Here is a 16758-nt window from a genome sequence, read left to right on the forward strand (position 1 = left end):
TGGGGCGCTAAAGCGCATAGATGGCGAGGGGCAGGGGTGTGGGCTAGATGCCAGAATTGGTTACCCAAGGATTAACCCTCTCCTGGGGAGGACAGGATGGGAGGATTCGAGAAAACAGGTGCTCAGCACAAGAGACCGGGTTGGCCCTTGGGTAACTCAAATCCCCCGGGGACAGAGCACAGTGGTGGTGAGTGGGACGGACCCCCAGTCTCTCTCCAAGTTGGGGTCTTCAAGAGAAGTTCTCACCAGGTGATGTCCAGGTCCCAGCACTGAACTACAGGAATGTCTCTGGGAAAACCTCCACGACTCCAGGCCCCTGTCATTGGCCTTTTCGTTTCCTCTGGGCTTAGAGCAGAGCCTGGTTCATTTGTGACCCCCGGGAGCAGGGGAGGGAGCCCGGCCAGCTGACCCTGGCCCCAGCACGGCCTCCTCTCCACCTCTGTGCAGACTTGCCTACCTAGGCAGCCCTTACTGTTGCCCTGGTAACTGCTGCCCACAGCTGGTCAGCTGATGGTATCAGCTGTCGTTGGGGAAATCTAGAATCTGGGGAGGGGGCTCTGGGGTATCTGAATGGAAAAACCACAGGGGGGAGGGTCTCGAGAGGACAGGTGAGGGTGTGCCCTGGGACCTCTTTCTCAAAGAGACGAGGACGGGTAGGGACAGGAAGGGGGGGATGTGTCTGGGTTAGTGGGAGACAGAGAAGAATGAATCCTGAAGGATGGGCTCCAGAAAGAAAGGAGAAATGAAAAAGGCAGGTAGCCGAGTGGCTGAGGAAGGGTGGAAAGAATCTGGGCTTAGCTGCTGCATGTACGGCAGAGGCGGGAGAGGGGCCCGTGGAAAGGTACTAGAAAGCCTGGGAGTGGGAGAGAAACACAGGATCCATCGACCCATGAAAAAAAGGCCAGGAGATGATGCAGGAGGAGGTGCACTTTTGATGTGGCAGGAGCGGGCCACAGCCTTAGCAGAGGGGAACCAGGCCTTTCTGGACAACCAGCCCGGCCTCTCAGCTTTCTGCCCCTTCAACCCCACCCTTATTGCCCTGTCCCCACCCTAGTGCTGCACAGCCTCCCTCCCCCTCTCCAGGAGACCAAGTGCCAGGTAGCCCTTTAGGATTCCTGATTTTTCCCCACTATCTCGGTTCCTTCCCTGTTTTCATGCGCCACCCACCCCCCAAGACCCCATTCCAGGATATTTGCCTTCCGGTGCAAGGGTCCCCAGAGGCAGGGCTGGAATGAGCGGTTGCCAGGAAGGACAGCTGTGGACAGGGGCCTGGAATGAGGTGGCTCAGGAGGAATGGATGGGAGTCGCTGGGCTGGGAGGAGGGGGGCATTCCTCAGGGAAACAAGCACTCTGGATAGAGTGGGGAAGCCTAGGGGAGAGGGCAGGGGGAGGGGGAAGGGAGGGGGTCTGCGGTACCTTCAAGGGCCTGGGGCGTGGGGCTCGGCAGCTTCCTCGGTGACATACACCTCCATCCCTCAGCGCATCTCCTCTCCGCCTCCCGTTGCCAAGACAACCTGCCGGCTCAGCCGAGGAGGCAGCAGCGGCAGGGAGGGGGGAGGAGGCGGCTGTAGCTCCTACTGCCTCTTCTTCAGCAATGGAGGGAGGGGGCCTCGGTGCCGGGGTGGGGGTGGGGGAGCTTCAGGAGCCGGGGCTCCCACTGAGCCCCCCCAACTCTCCCGTTTCCTCTCCTTCCGTAACGCTCTGGGATTGGCTCCTGGGGCGGCCGAAGGAGAACCTTAATTCAGGGCCAGATAGCAGGCCGGTCTTGGGAGGCACTTGGCCACGTCCCCCATTCCAGAAAGCTCAGCGTGGAGCTGGGAAGAGCGATAGGAACAAGGGAGGGATGGCTTATGTTGCAGGGTCGTAGGGTGGTTTCTGGCAGGAAGGAGAGGCCCCGGGTGTGGCTAGGGTGGGCATGTGGGCCATGGGCTGAGAAGGTCAGAGCCTGGGACAGCACACTTCCAGTCCCGAAAGGCCCATTCCCACTGCCTCTCACTCCATAGGCATGTCCCTCCAGGGGCGGGAGAGCACCTTGGGCAGAATAGTTCCCCTCAAGCCAGCCCTGGAACCAAGGGGACTGCAGAGTTAGGGCTCCCTCTGTCGACCTGAGGCTTGGTAGCTGTCAAGGTCATTCCTTGCTGAGGGATCCTGGGGTGGGGGGAGGGTGTTGGGAGGGACGTGGGAGGGCACAGCCAGGCCAGAAGACCCTTCCCTCGCCTGCCAGGCTCTGCCTCCTCCTCATCTTTGGCCTCGCCCTAGGAGGAGACTTACTCTGCCTCTAGCCCCCTCCTCCTGGGAAGACCCCAGACTCCTCAAGGCCAGCTGAACGGTCGGTCTTCCCGCACTGCTTGCCTGCCACTCCAATAGGCTGGGAGGACAGGGTAGGCACAAGCTTCCCCCCAGAAGCAGGCAACACTGAATACCAGGTGCCTGTGAGCCCAGGCCCCGGGGTGGGCTTCCTGGGCACGGCTTGGCCGCGCCCAACCCAGCAGGCTGCTAACAGGGCAAGCGTACCTTTAGGCTCAGGAGCGCCTTCAGGCTCGAGGATGGGCAAGTGCGTCCACAGCAGGGGGCTGGGGCTCCTGCCCCTCTCAGGCGGGTGGTCCCAGGCCCAGGATACCTAGTTCTTGGCTCTTTTCCCCAGCAAGGTCACTGCTGCCAGATGTCCTGACCAGACGCTGGCCCTGCCGCCTGTCCCCTCCCCAGGGGCTGTGCGTAGGTTTCTCTGTCCTCTCTCCGTCTCACTCCATTGCCCCTGCCCCACCCCCTGCACCGACCTGCCCGGGGAGGTCTAAACATTAACTCCCGGAGAGGCTGACTGGGCACCTGTGCACCTAAGAAGGGACAATGACAGAGAACTGGGCCAGCAGAACAAAAGAAAGGACGAGGGCCTCCAAGTGACCCTTTCCCATCAGTCTGGATGACACGTCCCCCACCTCCGATCACTGGACTGTCTGACTCCTGGACCCCAGAGCCTCAGCCCCAGCAGCTGCACCAGACCAGCCTCTCCCCTGAACCCCAGCCCCACAATCGCGTCTGGTCACTCCCCTTCTTGAAGGCCCTCACAGTCTCCTCCTGTCACAGCAGAGACCCAGCTCTTCATAACGTGGCCCAATCCTTTCCTGCCACTTCTGGCTGCAAACTTTCAGTGCTAGCCAAGCCGATCGACTGCTCGCCCTCCCACTCCCGCAACAGACCTCGCATTTTCCTGCCTTGAAGCCCTTCTTCCCATGCTGTTTTCACTCCCAATATTGCCCCCTGGTGGGTCTTCTTCGCTGACGGAAATCCTGCTCCCATCTTCAAAGTCAAGCAAACCCCAGCCCTTCCCAGTGCCCCTGCCCCCCGTACATCCCAGAACCCACCGTGCCTGGCTGAGGAGTGGAGAACATCCCGCTCGAGGTGTTAAAAGACAGGTGAGAGGGCTTCCCTGGTGGCGCGGTGGTTAAGAACCCGCCTGCCAATGTAGGGGACACAGGTTCGAGCCCTGGTCCAGGAAGATCCCACGTGCTGCGGAGCAATTAAGCCCGTGCGCCATGACTGCTGACCCTGCGCTCTAGAGCCTGCGTGCCACAACTACTGAGCCTGCATACCGCAACGACTGAAGCCCGAGGGCCTAGAGGACATGCTCCGCAGCAAAAGAAGCCACCGCAATGAGAAGCCTGCGTGCGCACCGCAAGGAAGAGTAGCCCCTGCTCGCCGCAACTAGAGAAAGCCCGCACTCAGCAACGAAGACCCAATGCAGCAAACAAAAAAAAAACAAAACAAAACAGAGACAGGCGAGAATCTGGACTGTGAGCTTGGATGAGTTAACATCTCTCCATCTAAGCCTGCCCACACACAACATGGGAACAATCTCACCCCGCAAAATGAGGGGCTGAATGCGAGCACGCCTTGCACACTGCCTGGCACATCTCTGGAGCTCAGTACACAGCAGTGTCCTTATTTTCTCCCCTTTCACTCTTTGAGGATGTACCAAATGCTGCTTTGCTATCTTAGGGGTAAGAGACAGATTTCCAAAACTCCTCAAAAGAACTGCCTTTTTATGGGTTGGTCCCCCCCAATTAAATTTCAAGTGTCTTGAGAGCTTGACAGGGGATGACACACTATCTTGTCCATCTTTTTTTATTAACTGAAGGGTTAGCACATCGTCATACATTGTAGGGAATACACAGATATTTGGATTAACTGCTTAGGACCCCTCCTGCCCAAGTCCTCCTAAGGATGGAGCTTGGAGGCAGGATTCTGGCTTCTCATCCTACCTCTACCTTCAGGGACCACAGGGTGCTGGGCCAATGGCCAACGACTTCTTTCTCGGTCTTCAGTTGGGTTATTTCCTCAAGAAATACTTATTCTGTGTAACGTACTGTGCTGGGTGCTATGGGGGATGCAAAGACTGACTAGTTCTACATCTGAGGCCTTTGCTGTCCAGCGGAACCATGACACGAGCATAGATAAGTACAGTTCTGGACGAGCTGTGATATGTGCCTTAAGGCCAGGGCAAGTCAATGGCCGGAGGGGCTGGGGGCAGCAGAGACGGCCACTGCCCCTGGGAGAGTGAGGGGCGTCTGTAGAGCCGAGGACATGGCTGTGGTCTGGATGTGCCAGCATTCTGGAGAAGGGCATGCAAGGCAGTGGGAAACTCATGAGCAAAGATGGGCCCTACTAGAGAATGGACTTGAGGATATGGGGAGGGGGAAGGGTAAGCTGTGACAAAGCGAGAGAGAGGCATGGACGTATATGCACTACCAAACGTAAGGTAGATAGCTAGTGGGAAGCAGCCACATAGCACAGGGAGATCAGCTCGGTGCTTTGTGACCGCCTGGAGGGGTGGGATAGGGAGGGTGGGAGGGAGGGAGACGCAAGAGGGAAGAGATATGGGGACATATGTATATGTATAACTGATTCACTTTGTTATAAAGCAGAAACTAACACACCATTGTAAAGCAATTATACTCCAATAAAGATGTAAAAAAGATGGGCCCAGCAGGAATTCCCTGGTGGTCCAGTGGTTAGGACTCCGCGCTTCCACTGCAGGGGGCAGGGGTTTGATCCCTGGTTGGGGAACTAAGATCCCACAAGCTGCGTGGTGTGGCCAGAAAAAAAAAAAAAAAGATGGGCCCAGAGTGTCTTTTGGACTGCAAGCGTTGCAGTTTTTTCTTTCTTTCTTTTTTTGCAGTACGCGGCCTCTCGCTGTTGTGGCCTCTCCCGTTGCGGAGCACAGGCTCTGGACGCACAGGCCCAGCGGCCATGGCTCACGGGCTCAGGCATGTGGGATCCTCCCAGACCGGGGCACGAACCCGTGTCCTCTGCATCGGACCCCTGCATCGGCAGGCGGACTCCCAACAACTGCGCCACCAGGGAAGCCCCAATGGTTGCAGTTTTGCCAGCGTTCTTGAGGGGAGCTGGAGGGACAGGGCTAGCGGGGGGCCTTGGCACGGCTGGGCAGGGGTTTGAAAGCCATGCTGAGTCTGTTAGTGACGGTGTGACTCGGGCAGAGCTGTGGTAAGGTAAGGTGAGCTGAACAAACTATGTGATGTGCTGAGGAGTGTATGTGTGCGTGTGTGTGTCAGGAGGGAGAAAGACTGCTGAGAGAGCTACCGCATTCATTGAGACAGATCCCAGTGAGGTCCGGCCGTGGTGCAGTGTTCCAGAGTTTGGAGGAGAAAGCAGTCGTGTGAAAGGGGGTGACAGCTGACATGCTGGTTTGCTCAGGGAGAGGAGAGAGTGACAGAGATCTCGGGGCATGTTCCTGTGAAGAGGGGCCAGGAAAGAGAAGAGTCCGCGAGCCAGAGAGAAGGAAGAAAGGACCGCCTAGGGCAGGTGAGGGAGGAAAGAGCTTCAAGGACAGGTGGTCCTCGTAGCTGTCCAGGGCTGTGAGGCTGAGGCTGGGTGACTGGGAAGTCACAGCCAGCGGAGTCTGAGGGACAGGGTTGACTAGAGAGACGCGGCGAGGGCTAAAATATGAATGGATTCCCGCCCCCTGCCACCGCCCCGACTTCCTGCTTCGGCTCCCCTCTGCCTCATCTGGCCGTTTGGAGGACAGGACAGAGAAGCCAGGATCTATATGTAGGCTATTCTTAGCCAGAGTTCTTGGTAATCCTAAACAGGCATAGGATTTGAGGCACGCTGCCGCCGCCGCCGCCCTCCCCCTGTCACACCCTCCCTGAAACGGTTGTGTTCGACTCACCCTAAATCTTCCTGCGCTGTGTCCATCCCTACCCGCCCGCCTCCTTGGAGCTTCAGGGCGCCCAGAAGCAACCAGGGTTGCTGTAGCCGTCAGAGGTCCACGGGAAGCCTCCTTGCTGCCACACACACAGATACTTTAAATCCCGCCCCCCCATCCCGTTATTAGAGACCCATTCCTTTGCCTTCTTCCTTTTAGCATCTTCGAAATCACCACCAGGTAGGAGGGATGGGGAGACTTCCCCAGAGCATGAAGAGGCACCCTGGCTATGGAGCCTGGAAGCACCAACAACTGGGGGACCCAAGGCCACAAGCGGGCGTCAGAGCTGCTGGGCCCTGGCTGGGGTTGGGGCAAGGGCCCCGTCTGAGATGGCACAGGCCTCCAGAGCGGCCTTCCTCTCTCACCCTTCCCCGTCCTCTGTCCCTCCCTGCCAGGTCTCACCTCAGAAAGCAAGAAAGGAAACAGTGAGGGCTTTCTGGAGCCGTCCCCCAGAGGCCTGTCTGTGCTGGGGAGGTCAAAGAGAGGGAGGGAGGGGCCGGAGAAAGGCAGAGAAGAAAGGGGAGGCGAGACAAAGGGCCCCATCCACCTTTGAAGCTGTCTCTAACCCGAGCCGGTGGGGGGGGTGGGGTGGGCCTGAGCTTTAAAGAATGTCTCAAATTCCTGCGGAAATCAGAGGGCTTGTAAGAGCTCCCCCTCCCCGGCACACCTCCTTCCCAGCCCCCCAAGTCCAGTCCTCCACACCTGGGGGCCCCGACCCTTTGTCCTCAGGTAATTGCTGGGCGTTGCCCCTGCGTGGAAAATCCCATTGAACTCGCCAGTTATCAGCTGTGGCTCCAGACCACCTCCCTACACTCTCCCCACCTCCCCCGAAAACGACCCCCAACACGTTTCCCGCAGTCTTCAGCAGGATTAAGACTCTTTGTGATTTGGGGGGGAGAGGAAAAAGCAACCTGGTGAAAAGTGATTATGACAAGCCGGAGGGAGAATGGCCTGGGGCCTGGGGACCTCCCTCTTGGCTGCCGCTGTCTAAATTGCCTCGAGTTGGGGGTGTCAGCCTTGGCTCCGGTCCTCACCCAGGGAGAGGTGAGTGACCCCCCCGCGTCCCCCAACTTGGACTACGCGCCACTCGCCTCCCCTTTTGACTAAACCAGCCCCCCCCCCCACAGCTTCCCATTCTTTCTTCATTTTTAGGCCACTGTTGGGAGAAACGGGAAGAGATGTCGTTCATCCTCCTTCTTCTCTCTCCAAAATCCCCCTCCCCAACATTTTCTCAGAAAGAGGAGGGAGGGGAAACTGAGGCTGGGGGTCCGTCCGCAGAAGAGCGGGCTCAGTGAGGTGTTCCCCGTGAAGAGCAGAGGAGGGGCGCTGCCAGGAAGGGCCTCCCCAGTGGACAAAATTAAGAACCGTGGCAAAGGAGGAAAGAGGCGGGTTTTATGGCCTCTTAGTTCCACTCCCCAAACGCACACCTGGAGCCGTCCGGAAAGCCCCCCAGAGGAGCTCTGGGCGGGGAGGGGGAGGGGGAGGGAAGAGGATTGCCCCTCCCCCCCCGCCCGCGCCCACACCCACACCCACACCCCGGGCCGCCGCCTCTAATCGCCTTGTCCCCCCAGGTGTGGCCCCCGCCCCGCCCCCCCGCGGGGACCTGGGCGCACTGTACGCGGTCTCGCCCTCCCTCCGCTTCCGCCCGTCCGCGCCTCCTCCCCCACCCGACCTCCTCACCGGAAAAAAGTAATCTGGCTCCCGGCGAGGAGGCTGCAGCGCCCGCGGCTGCCCGGCCAGCGGCCCCGGCCCCGGCCCCGGAGGCTCGGACCGGCCCCAGGATTGGGGTTTCTGCGCCCCAGCAGGTAGCACGGGACGCGCGGTGCCAGCCAGGAAACCTGAGCCCGCGGAGGAGGGGCGCGCCCCGGGCCGCCAGCCTCCCGCGGGGCGGAGGTGCGGGCCTGCCAGGCCATCCCTTGCCGCTGCTCCTGCCCCCCTGTCCTCTGCCCCTGCGGGGACGTGCGGGGCCCGGCCTGGCCTCCACCTGCCGCGCCACCCCCGGGCCTGCGCGCCGGCCTCCTCTTCTCTCGGAGGAGCAAGTTTGTCCCCAGTTCAGCTTTGCAGTTGTTTCCCCCACCCCCCCCACCCCGCTTCAGATAACCCGTTTGCAGGAAAATGGTTTTATTCCGGGGCTGGGAGTTGGGGGAGAGGGTGCAGGCCTGGGCAGTGGAATGTGAAGAATGGCCAGCCCTCTTTTTTTTCTTCTCCCTCTTTTTTTTCCTGAAACCAAAACAAAAGTCCCTTCCTACAGTCTGGCCAGGAGGAATTTGGAGGCTGGGGGGCAGACTGAGGGAGACAGGGGCAGCAGAGTTCGAGGAGAGCCACCTCCAGACCGTGTCTGCAGAGCCTTGAATCCGCTGACTTTGCCCACTTGGTTCAGGGGAGCCTGACCTCGGGTTATTCTACCTTCCCCTTCTGGGGGGCCTGCCCCGCCCCCAGGGCGCCACGCCAGGGTGGGGCCCTGAGGAGCCAGCCCTGGTTAGTGGCAGTCCTCCGCCTTTCCGGTGGGGGGGCTCTGATGCTCGGTGGTCCTCAGCATCCTCCTTGGGGGCTCTGGCTCCCCTGCCTCCACCCCAGCCCTGTCTTTGGATTAGGAAGGGAAGGGGATGGGAAGGCCCATGAGTGAGGGGCGGCTGCCCCCCCCGGGGGTGTCCCTGACTATGTCAGGGGCTGTGGCCTCCGAGTGCGCTTGGTCCGGCGGGTGGGGGCTGAGCCCACAAACTCGAACTGCTTCTGCCTCTCGGCATGGTTGGGGAAGGGCAGCTGGCCCTGGTAGAGGCGCTTGATGAAGTGAGCCTCTCGCTGGTTCTGGCGGCTGCGGGAGGCCTGGCGGGGCCGGCCCTGCCGCGTGAAGGCCATGAACCAGCCCTCGTGCCGTGCATTCTGGAAGGCTGTGTAGTTGTTCTCCAGCACGATCTCTGTGAACACGCAGTCTTTGCTCTTCCCGCTGGGCTGCAGGGGAAGGAAGGGGAGTTTGTCCGCCTACCCTGGCTGGCTAGTCTGCCTTATGGACCTATGTTGTAGGACCGAGGAGGGAGCGACAGGGGCTGTGAGCCCAAGAATTCCTGCCCGGTGAGATGGGCACCCTGCCCGGTGAGACGGGCACCCTTGTTGGAGAGGCAAAGGAGGGGGCAAGGAACAAGCTTTGTTGGAGTCAGATCTGAACTTAAATACAGCTTTGTCATTTGGAGGTTGTACACATTGAACAAGGTATTTAGCCAGGCTGAGCCTCAGTTTACCCAGCTGTTTCATAAAGATCAAGGTAACTGTGCAGTTCAGTGCATACCCAGTGGGCACTCGTATATAGGAGAACGTTCCTTGGTCTGCGTGAATGGTGTTGCTGGGTGGAGGGGAGGGACGCGACAGTCTGATGGAAAGAAGGGGAAAACGTCTGTAGAACACCAACTGTGTAAAGAGCCAGGCAGCCACCCATCTGGCTCTACAGATAATCTTGACACCGTGCCCATTTTACAGATGAGAAGCCTGAGACTTGACAAAAATAAGCAAATATTTGAAAACAGCCAGAATCAGAAGCCAGGATTGGCTGATGCCAAAGGAAATGGAATTCCCCCTGCACAGCAACTCCGGACCCACCACTGTGGAGGGTGTAACTAGTGGTTACACTAGTAGGCAGTTAGCACGAATCTTGTTACTTGGAGCCCGAGGACCCCACTGACCTGAGGGGGCGTGGCTTCTGGCCTCTCAACCCTGATCAGCTCTTAGCCCTCAACACAGAGGCTGTGACATGATGTAGGTGCTAAAATTCTTCCTCATTGTTGCTGGGAAAGTACCTCATACATCAGAGCCAAGGATTCTTATGGATCAGCCAATGTCCTCAGAGGGCTTCTAGACCCACAGGGACTGGAGAGACCAGAGAGAGGCCGAGTGGTGGGGTGAGAGCAGGAGAAGTCAGAGCCCTGGGTGGGGCCCTGCATGCTGCAACCCCGGGAAGACGGATTCGTTCATGACTCCCTGCCCTCCAGGCCTCACCTTCCCGATGAGCTTGCCCCTCTTGTTCATACAGATGTATTTCTCGCTCTCAGCTCCCTTGATGCGCACTCGGCTTCCGAAGGTGTCTGTCTCCACTATGAGCTTGGCTGGGGGGGGGGGCGGGGGAGAAAGACCTCTGTCCCTCGGGGCTGCTGGCCCAGGGGTGTGCAGGGAACCCCTACCAGCCTGCCCTCTGAATTTGGGTGGGGGGCCCTCGGGGCCTCTCCTCCTAGAGGCTTCTCCCTGCTCTCCCCCTGCAGCCTCCACCCTGACCTGTCTGGGGATGGACCAGGCAAGGCTGGGTAGGGGTGTGGGTGGCCTCCGGTGAGGGCTGGGCCTCACCAAACTTGTTGCCGTCCTCAGCGGTGGCGGAGATGCGACGCCCAGTGACCTGCACGTGCTTGCCGCTGGTCCGGCTGTAGAGCTGGTACTCGCGGATCTGCCGCCGGCTCAGCTGGTCGGTCATGGCACCCTGGTCCCTCACGTACTGGTTAAAATTAGGAGACGGGTGATTCTCCCCCTTTGCGGTTACCAAGGGAAAAATAGTGTCAATTTGCTTTGGGTGACACCACCGCAGGTCCGTCCAGGGGAGGGGTGCGGAGGCGAGTGTGGTGGGGCAGGCCATTGCCCTGAGAAGTTGAGGTGCAGGGGGCATCTGGCCATGACCTTCCCAGGCCAGTGTGTGAGCCAGTCATTGTGACTTGGCTTTTCGTCTGCCCTGGAGCACAGGACTGGTAGCTGCCCAGCTCTGGGGACACTTGGTGATACAGCTCAGGCCTGGAATCACGACTCTGGGAGCTGGAAGGAACATTCAAGCTGCTGGTATCTAATCCCCATGGTCTAGGGAGGAAGCTGCTGGTATCTAATCACCATAGTCTAGGGAGGAAGCTGCTGGTATCTAATCCCCGTGGTCCGGGGAGGAAGCTGCTGGTACCTAATCCCCGTGGTCCGGGGAGGAAGCTGCTGGTACCTAGTCCCCGTGGTCCGGGGAGGAAGCTGCTGGTACCTAATCCCCGTGGTCCGGGGAGGAAGCTGCTGGTACCTAATCCCCGTGGTCCGGGGAGGAAGCTGCTGGTACCTAATCCCCGTGGTCCGGGGAGGAAGCTGCTGGTACCTAATCCCCGTGGTCCGGGGAGGAAACTGCTGGTACCTAATCCCCGTGGTCCGGGGAGGAAGCTGCTGGTACCTAATCCCCGTGGTCCGGGGAGGAAGCTGCTGGTATCTAATCCCCGTGGTCCGGGGAGGAAGCTGCTGGTATCTAATCCCCGTGGTCTAGGGAGGAAGCTGCTGGTATCTAATCCCCGTGGTCCGGGGAGGAAGCTGCTGGTGTCTAATCCCCGTGGTCTAGGGAGGAAGCTGCTGGTACCTAATCCCCGTGGTCTAGGGAGGAAGCTGCTGGTATCTAATCCCCGTGGTCCGGGGAGGAAGCTGCTGGTATCTAATCCCCGTGGTCTAGGGAGGAAGCTGCTGGTACCTAATCCCCGTGGTCTAGGGAGGAAGCTGCTGGTGTCTAATCCCCGTGGTCTGGGGAGGAAGCTGCTGGTGTCTAATCCCCGTGGTCTGGGGAGGAAGCTGCTGGTACCTAATCCCCGTGGTCCGGGGAGGAAGCTGCTGGTATCTAATCCCCGTGGTCTGGGGAGGAAGCTGCTGGTACCTAGTCCCCGTGGTCGGGGAGGAAGCTGCTGGTACCTAATCCCCGTGGTCCGGGGAGGAAGCTGCTGGTACCTAATCCCCGTGGTCCGGGGAGGAAGCTGCTGGTGTCTAATCCCCGTGGTCGGGGAGGAAGCTGCTGGTACCTAATCCCCATGGTCCGGGGAGGAAGCTGCTGGTGTCTAATCCCCGGGGAGGAAGTGCACAGGGCCGCACAGCTGATTAGTGACAGACGCCTGTCCCGCCTCTAGGACGGAAGCTTGTCTCCTCTCCAAAACTCCAGGGGCTTGGCTCTGTTAGCCAGGGTGACCAGATGTCTCCCCAGTCCTCCGCACTGGCCTCAAAGGAGCCCACGCCCAGCACATGCACACACACATGTGTGCACGGTCACGCACACACATACGTGCACACACAGCAGCTGGTCTGTTAGAGTCACTGGAGACCTTTTTGGGGGCTCTAAGACCCTTCTCTGTAGGCTCCTGCAGGGCCCCTGGAAGCATTTCTTTATAGCACTAAGGAAGGACTCCTGAGCTCACGCCCATCTCCCCTGCCGCTCCCCCTGGGTGCTCAGGGCCCTCAGAGAAGCCAGTGCCCCTTCCAGCGTTCCTCCCCCTCTAGGGGTGAGGCGCCTCCTTAGCTGAGGGCGGTGGAGGCGGTGGTGAGAGGTGCCCTCAGTGGTGGCCCCGTGGCTGCCCTGTGAGGCCACCTGCATGTGCCACAGTGTAACAGAGGCTCGTGGCCAGCCGGGGGTGATGCTACCGCCCACTGCTTCCAGGGGAGTGGAGAGGGGACGTTTCCATCCGCACACGATACGAAGCCAGGACGAGTACCTCCTCCGGGCCTGGTGTCTCCTTACCCATCGGCAGTGCTGAGTAGGAGAGAAACAGACCGCTTCCTGCCCTCTCTCTCCAGCAAGGTGCAAACCGGGATGACGTTTCCCAGCCGCTGGTGACAGCCCCAGCTCTAGAACTAAAACGTTCCTCCGCCTGGATCCTGCTGGCCTGTGCTGGGACAGCCTTTCCCTGCCCCACATCCCCAAGTCCGCCGTTATCCCAGGCCCAATCGCGACCATCCGGACAGAGCTAGACCCAGACCAGCATCTGTGAGGGGCCTCTCTCTCCTGGAGGGAGGGGTGGGAAGGTGAGGGAGCAGCTCCAGGCTATCATTCAGCAGAACCTGCTCAGGGTTAACCCTTCCCGGGTGTCACTGCCCAGGTCCGACCCTGGCTCATCCACAGCCTGGATTCCCAGCCTATGAGGGCAGGGTCTGCCCACCCCACATCCCGCCCTGGGAAAACCTGAGGCCAGCATTTTGGGTGGGGGACCTGCCTCCCTGCCAGGGGGTGGGGTCCGGCCTGTCCCCAGCCCCGCCCCCCCCCCCGCCGAGCCTCCTGGCCCAGGTTCAGGCCCTCCGCCCCTCTTGGCGGGCAGCCTCCTTCTGGCTGTCTGTTCCAGGTCGGGAGCAGAGAGGGCCCCCCCGAAGCCCCCTCCTCTACTCGTCCCCCTTCAAGCCCTGCACAAAAGCAGTCCCACGCCCCCCCCAGCCCACAGTCCACAAGTCGCTCTCCCCGCGGGACCTTGCTTGTCCCTTTCATGTTCCCGCTGCAGGGGGACCTCCCCTTCCACTGCCGCAGACAGCTGCTTGTCAGACGGCCCCTCAAGCATGGCTGCGGTCCGGCCTGCTGGCCCCCCCTCCGAGGGGGGGCGAGGGGGCGCTTCAAGGGGGAAAGGACAGCTTTGCCACCTTCCCCGGGTCCTGAATGGGGCCTCAGCCAGGCCATAAACGCCGGCCCGCCGCACCATTGTGCTAATTCCCCCTCCAGAACAGGTTGGGCCCACCCCCAGACCCCTCCCGGCCAGGCTGGGGGCTTTCTTCTTGCTCTCCCTGGATGTGTGAAGCAAAAGGCCTGGAACGGGGGCTAGAGCAAAAGGGGGAAGGAAAGGGGGGGTTGTCTCTCCCTCTCTCCCTCCCACCCCCCCACTGCTTCAAAGGCAGCCCCTTTCCCTCTCCCAGAGAAAAGGCATTTACCTTCAAAAAAAGTCCCCACTGGATATGAAGAGAAGCGGGCCTCTGGCCTGGGAAAGCCAAGGGATCTCTCCCCAGAGCGGTTCTGGACCAGTGCATTTTAATAGCTGCACTTTTATGGAGGATCACAAAAAGGGACCGAGCCTCACATAGGGGGCTGAGGCTGGGGCGGGGGGGGGGGCGGGCGCTGACTTGGGGTGGGGGGTGTGGAGAAGCAAACCCTGAATCTCATCCCATACAAACCTCTTCGGGCTTGACCTCATTGCCCTGTAGGTAAGGAGTCGCCCACCCTGGCTGGGCATTCTGACTGCCCACGCGATCACCCAGGACCGCGACCCACAGGACCTCCGTGTTGGTGGGAGCGGGGTGGTGAGTGGAACAGACAGGCGGTTTTGCGTGGAAACCTGTCCTTTCAGGTACTTGCAAGTACAAGCCTCACCTGAGCCATCACCTCCGCCCTCTTCCGACCACTCCCGGGCTCCATCCCTCAGGCTTGGCTGCCCCATGCGCTTAGCCTTGGGGGGGAACACAGTGTGGAGGGATGGAGGGAGCAGAAGAGACCCCAGGGCAACACAGGAGGGGTGTCAGAAGGAGGGCTGAAATAAAAACTTCCGTCAATCCCCCAATCTGCTGTGGCCCCTTCTCCTACCCCATCCCACCGCCCCCCCAAACCTCAGAGTCTTCTGGACTCAGGGAGAGGCCAGGATCTGCCTCTGTCCACGGAAAGGAGACTGACCGCCCCCATCGGTAGTGTGGGAGGAACGGGGAGAAGCTAGCGGGGGCGCCGGCCTACCTGAGTTTGACAGCAGAGAATCAGGAGCTGCAGGCACCTGTGCGGGAGACGAGGCGGCCCGGGTGTGGGTACCAGCAGCCAGCCCCAGGGCGCAACAGGCACCCACCCCTGCCCCACGCGGTCCGTGTGCCAGTCCCAGGAAGATTGGGTCTGCCCCCGGGCTGGAAATGGCAACAAGACGGCAGTCCGAGAGGTAGCGCACTTACAGCGTGAGGTTGGGCAGGCGGGCGGCTCCCATCGCCGGAGAGATTTCTTGGGGCCGTTGCCCTCCTGCCCCCAGAGTCAGGAGCAGATGTGGGCAGTCCCTGGGGGCAGAGTCCCAGAGAAGCCAAGGTCTCCTCCAAGCCACAGGTTTTCAGTGGGGAGAGGAGAGAGACGGGAGGAGGAGGAGAGAGGAGAGAAGGGAGGAGGGCGAGGGGGGAGGAGGGCGTAATTGGGAGACTGAGGTGTGAGGAGGCCACCTTCCTGGCCAGTGAGACTGCAAAGCAGCTGCTGGCGGGGGTCGGTGGGGGGTGCTGTCAGCCTCTCTCTGGGATACCCCAGCGCAGAGGATGGAGCTGCTGGAGGCTTCTAGACCCAGAGGCTGGCTCCTGCGTTCTTACTGACCCTCACGGACCCCACGGCAGGGCCCCTCCTCCCCTCTCAGGGCCAGCTTCTCCTGCCCCACCTCCCCTAGGGTGAGCTGCAGGTATCATTCCAGGCCTGGGGTCGCTGGGTCGGGGTCTGGGGGTGGAAATTCCCAGCAGCAGCCTTAAAAGGAGGAGCCTCCCTCCGGGGGGCAGGAGGTGGGCTTGGCTAGGAGCATAGCTTCCACTGCCTCTGTCATCCCTTACTCCCTCTGTCTGCTGTCTGGCCACCGGGAAGGAGGGGTTAAGGCTGTCCCGACGGGTATCAAACAGTGGGCGCCACAGCTTGGGGACCAGGGGTAGGGAGGCAGGTGCGGGTGGGGCCGTAGAAGGACCCCATGGCATCGAGGAGAGCGGGTGCACTGGTACCAGCCGCTTTCCTCCAGGCCTTGGCCGTTTCCTCTGGGAGATGGGCACAGTAGTGCCTCGGGATGTTGGAGGACCCAGTGAGATGGCCGCACTGAGGCAGAAGTCAAAGGTATATGTTCTGGGACTCACTTGTCATCCCCCCCACGACAGCAGCCATCCCTAGAACCTCCGGGAGCTGGGAGGAACCCAGGGCCTCCTCCCTGCGGCCCCTCAGCAGCGGTCTGGGATGAAGTGCCCAGCGGCCTCTTCTTTTTCTAACCTCCGGTCCCACGCTGCTCTGTACCACACCAGGTATCACCCCATTCTACAGAGGAGGAAACTGAGGCACACGGTAGGTCGTTTGCTCAGGATCACCCAGCTAGTGAACGGCGTAGCCGGGTTTCCAAAGTCCATGCTCTTTCTCTCCCACACAGATTCCTTCTACTGTGCCCACGCCTGCCGGGGCCAGCATAGCGCCCACCCATGATGTCCCAATATCCCTGGTCCTGGAAGCTGATGACCAGGAACTCTACGCGATTCCTTCCCCGAAGAAGGTGGCTGATGGTGACTGTGGAAGGGGGCTAGTGCGCAGGGGGGGAGTCTCTGAGGGAAGCTTACACCTCAGCTCTGGGCTCCCTGGAGGTCTCAGTGTCTCCAGGATGGGAAGAGAAGGCGAAATGCTGGCTGTGGATTTATTTACCTAAAGAGATGAGTGGGAGGGCGAAACTCTCACCTCCAGGCCTCCTTCTCACCTTCCTGAGCCAGATCAATCCACAAAGTTGTCTGCCACCCCTCCCCACCCACCGACAAGCAGGGACACCTCCAGCCCACCCGGTCAAGCTCCACACTTGGCTCCCAGCTCCGCCCCAGGTGCCCTGCTGGGGGCTCAAGGGTGAGTTGAGCCCGAGCTGGCCTGGGGAATGCAGTGTTGGCTCCGGCCCTGACCTTTGTAACTAGGGGTGTCCCGGGTTGGAATCAGTTGGAAAGAATGTCAAAACTGGAAGGGAGGGCTTCCCAGGTGGCGCAGTGGTTGAGGGTCCGCCTGCCCATTCAGGGGACACGGGTTCGTGCCCCGGTCCGGGAGGATCCCACGTGCCGCGGAG

General features: G+C 60.5%; 1 protein-coding gene across 1 annotated transcript; it reads right to left on the reverse strand.

The window, feature by feature from the left end:
* Nucleotides 1–8326: 8326 nt before the first annotated feature.
* Nucleotides 8327–10763, reverse strand: FGF17 (fibroblast growth factor 17). The gene is made up of 3 exons (XM_022562892.2): nucleotides 10556–10763; nucleotides 10214–10320; nucleotides 8327–9175 (listed from the first exon to the last, which is right to left on the reverse strand). The coding sequence occupies exons 1-3, from the start codon at nucleotides 10677–10679 to the stop codon at nucleotides 8882–8884; spliced, it is 525 nt and encodes a 174-aa protein (XP_022418600.2). The 5' UTR covers nucleotides 10680–10763; the 3' UTR covers nucleotides 8327–8881.
* Between the last annotated feature and the right edge of the window lie 5995 nt (nucleotides 10764–16758).

The sequence above is a fragment of the Delphinapterus leucas genome, chromosome 6 (genome assembly GCF_059928025.1).
Source record: "Delphinapterus leucas isolate spDelLeu-1000000601 "Yukka" chromosome 6, BTC_Dleu_Yukka2, whole genome shotgun sequence".
NCBI lineage: Eukaryota > Metazoa > Chordata > Mammalia > Artiodactyla > Monodontidae > Delphinapterus > Delphinapterus leucas.

Excerpts from the sequence above, each read along its gene's own strand:
- FGF17 (XM_022562892.2), bottom strand. The coding sequence starts at position 10,679 with ATGACCGACCAGCTGAGCCGGCGGCAGATCCGCGAGTACCAGCTCTAC. Across the intron at positions 10,321-10,555 it reads TGAGGACGGCAACAAGTTTG|CCAAGCTCATAGTGGAGACA; the intron begins GTGAGGCCCAGC and ends CCCCCCCCCCAG. Across the intron at positions 9,176-10,213 it reads GGGGCAAGCTCATCGGGAAG|CCCAGCGGGAAGAGCAAAGA; the intron begins GTGAGGCCTGGA and ends CTTCCCCTGCAG.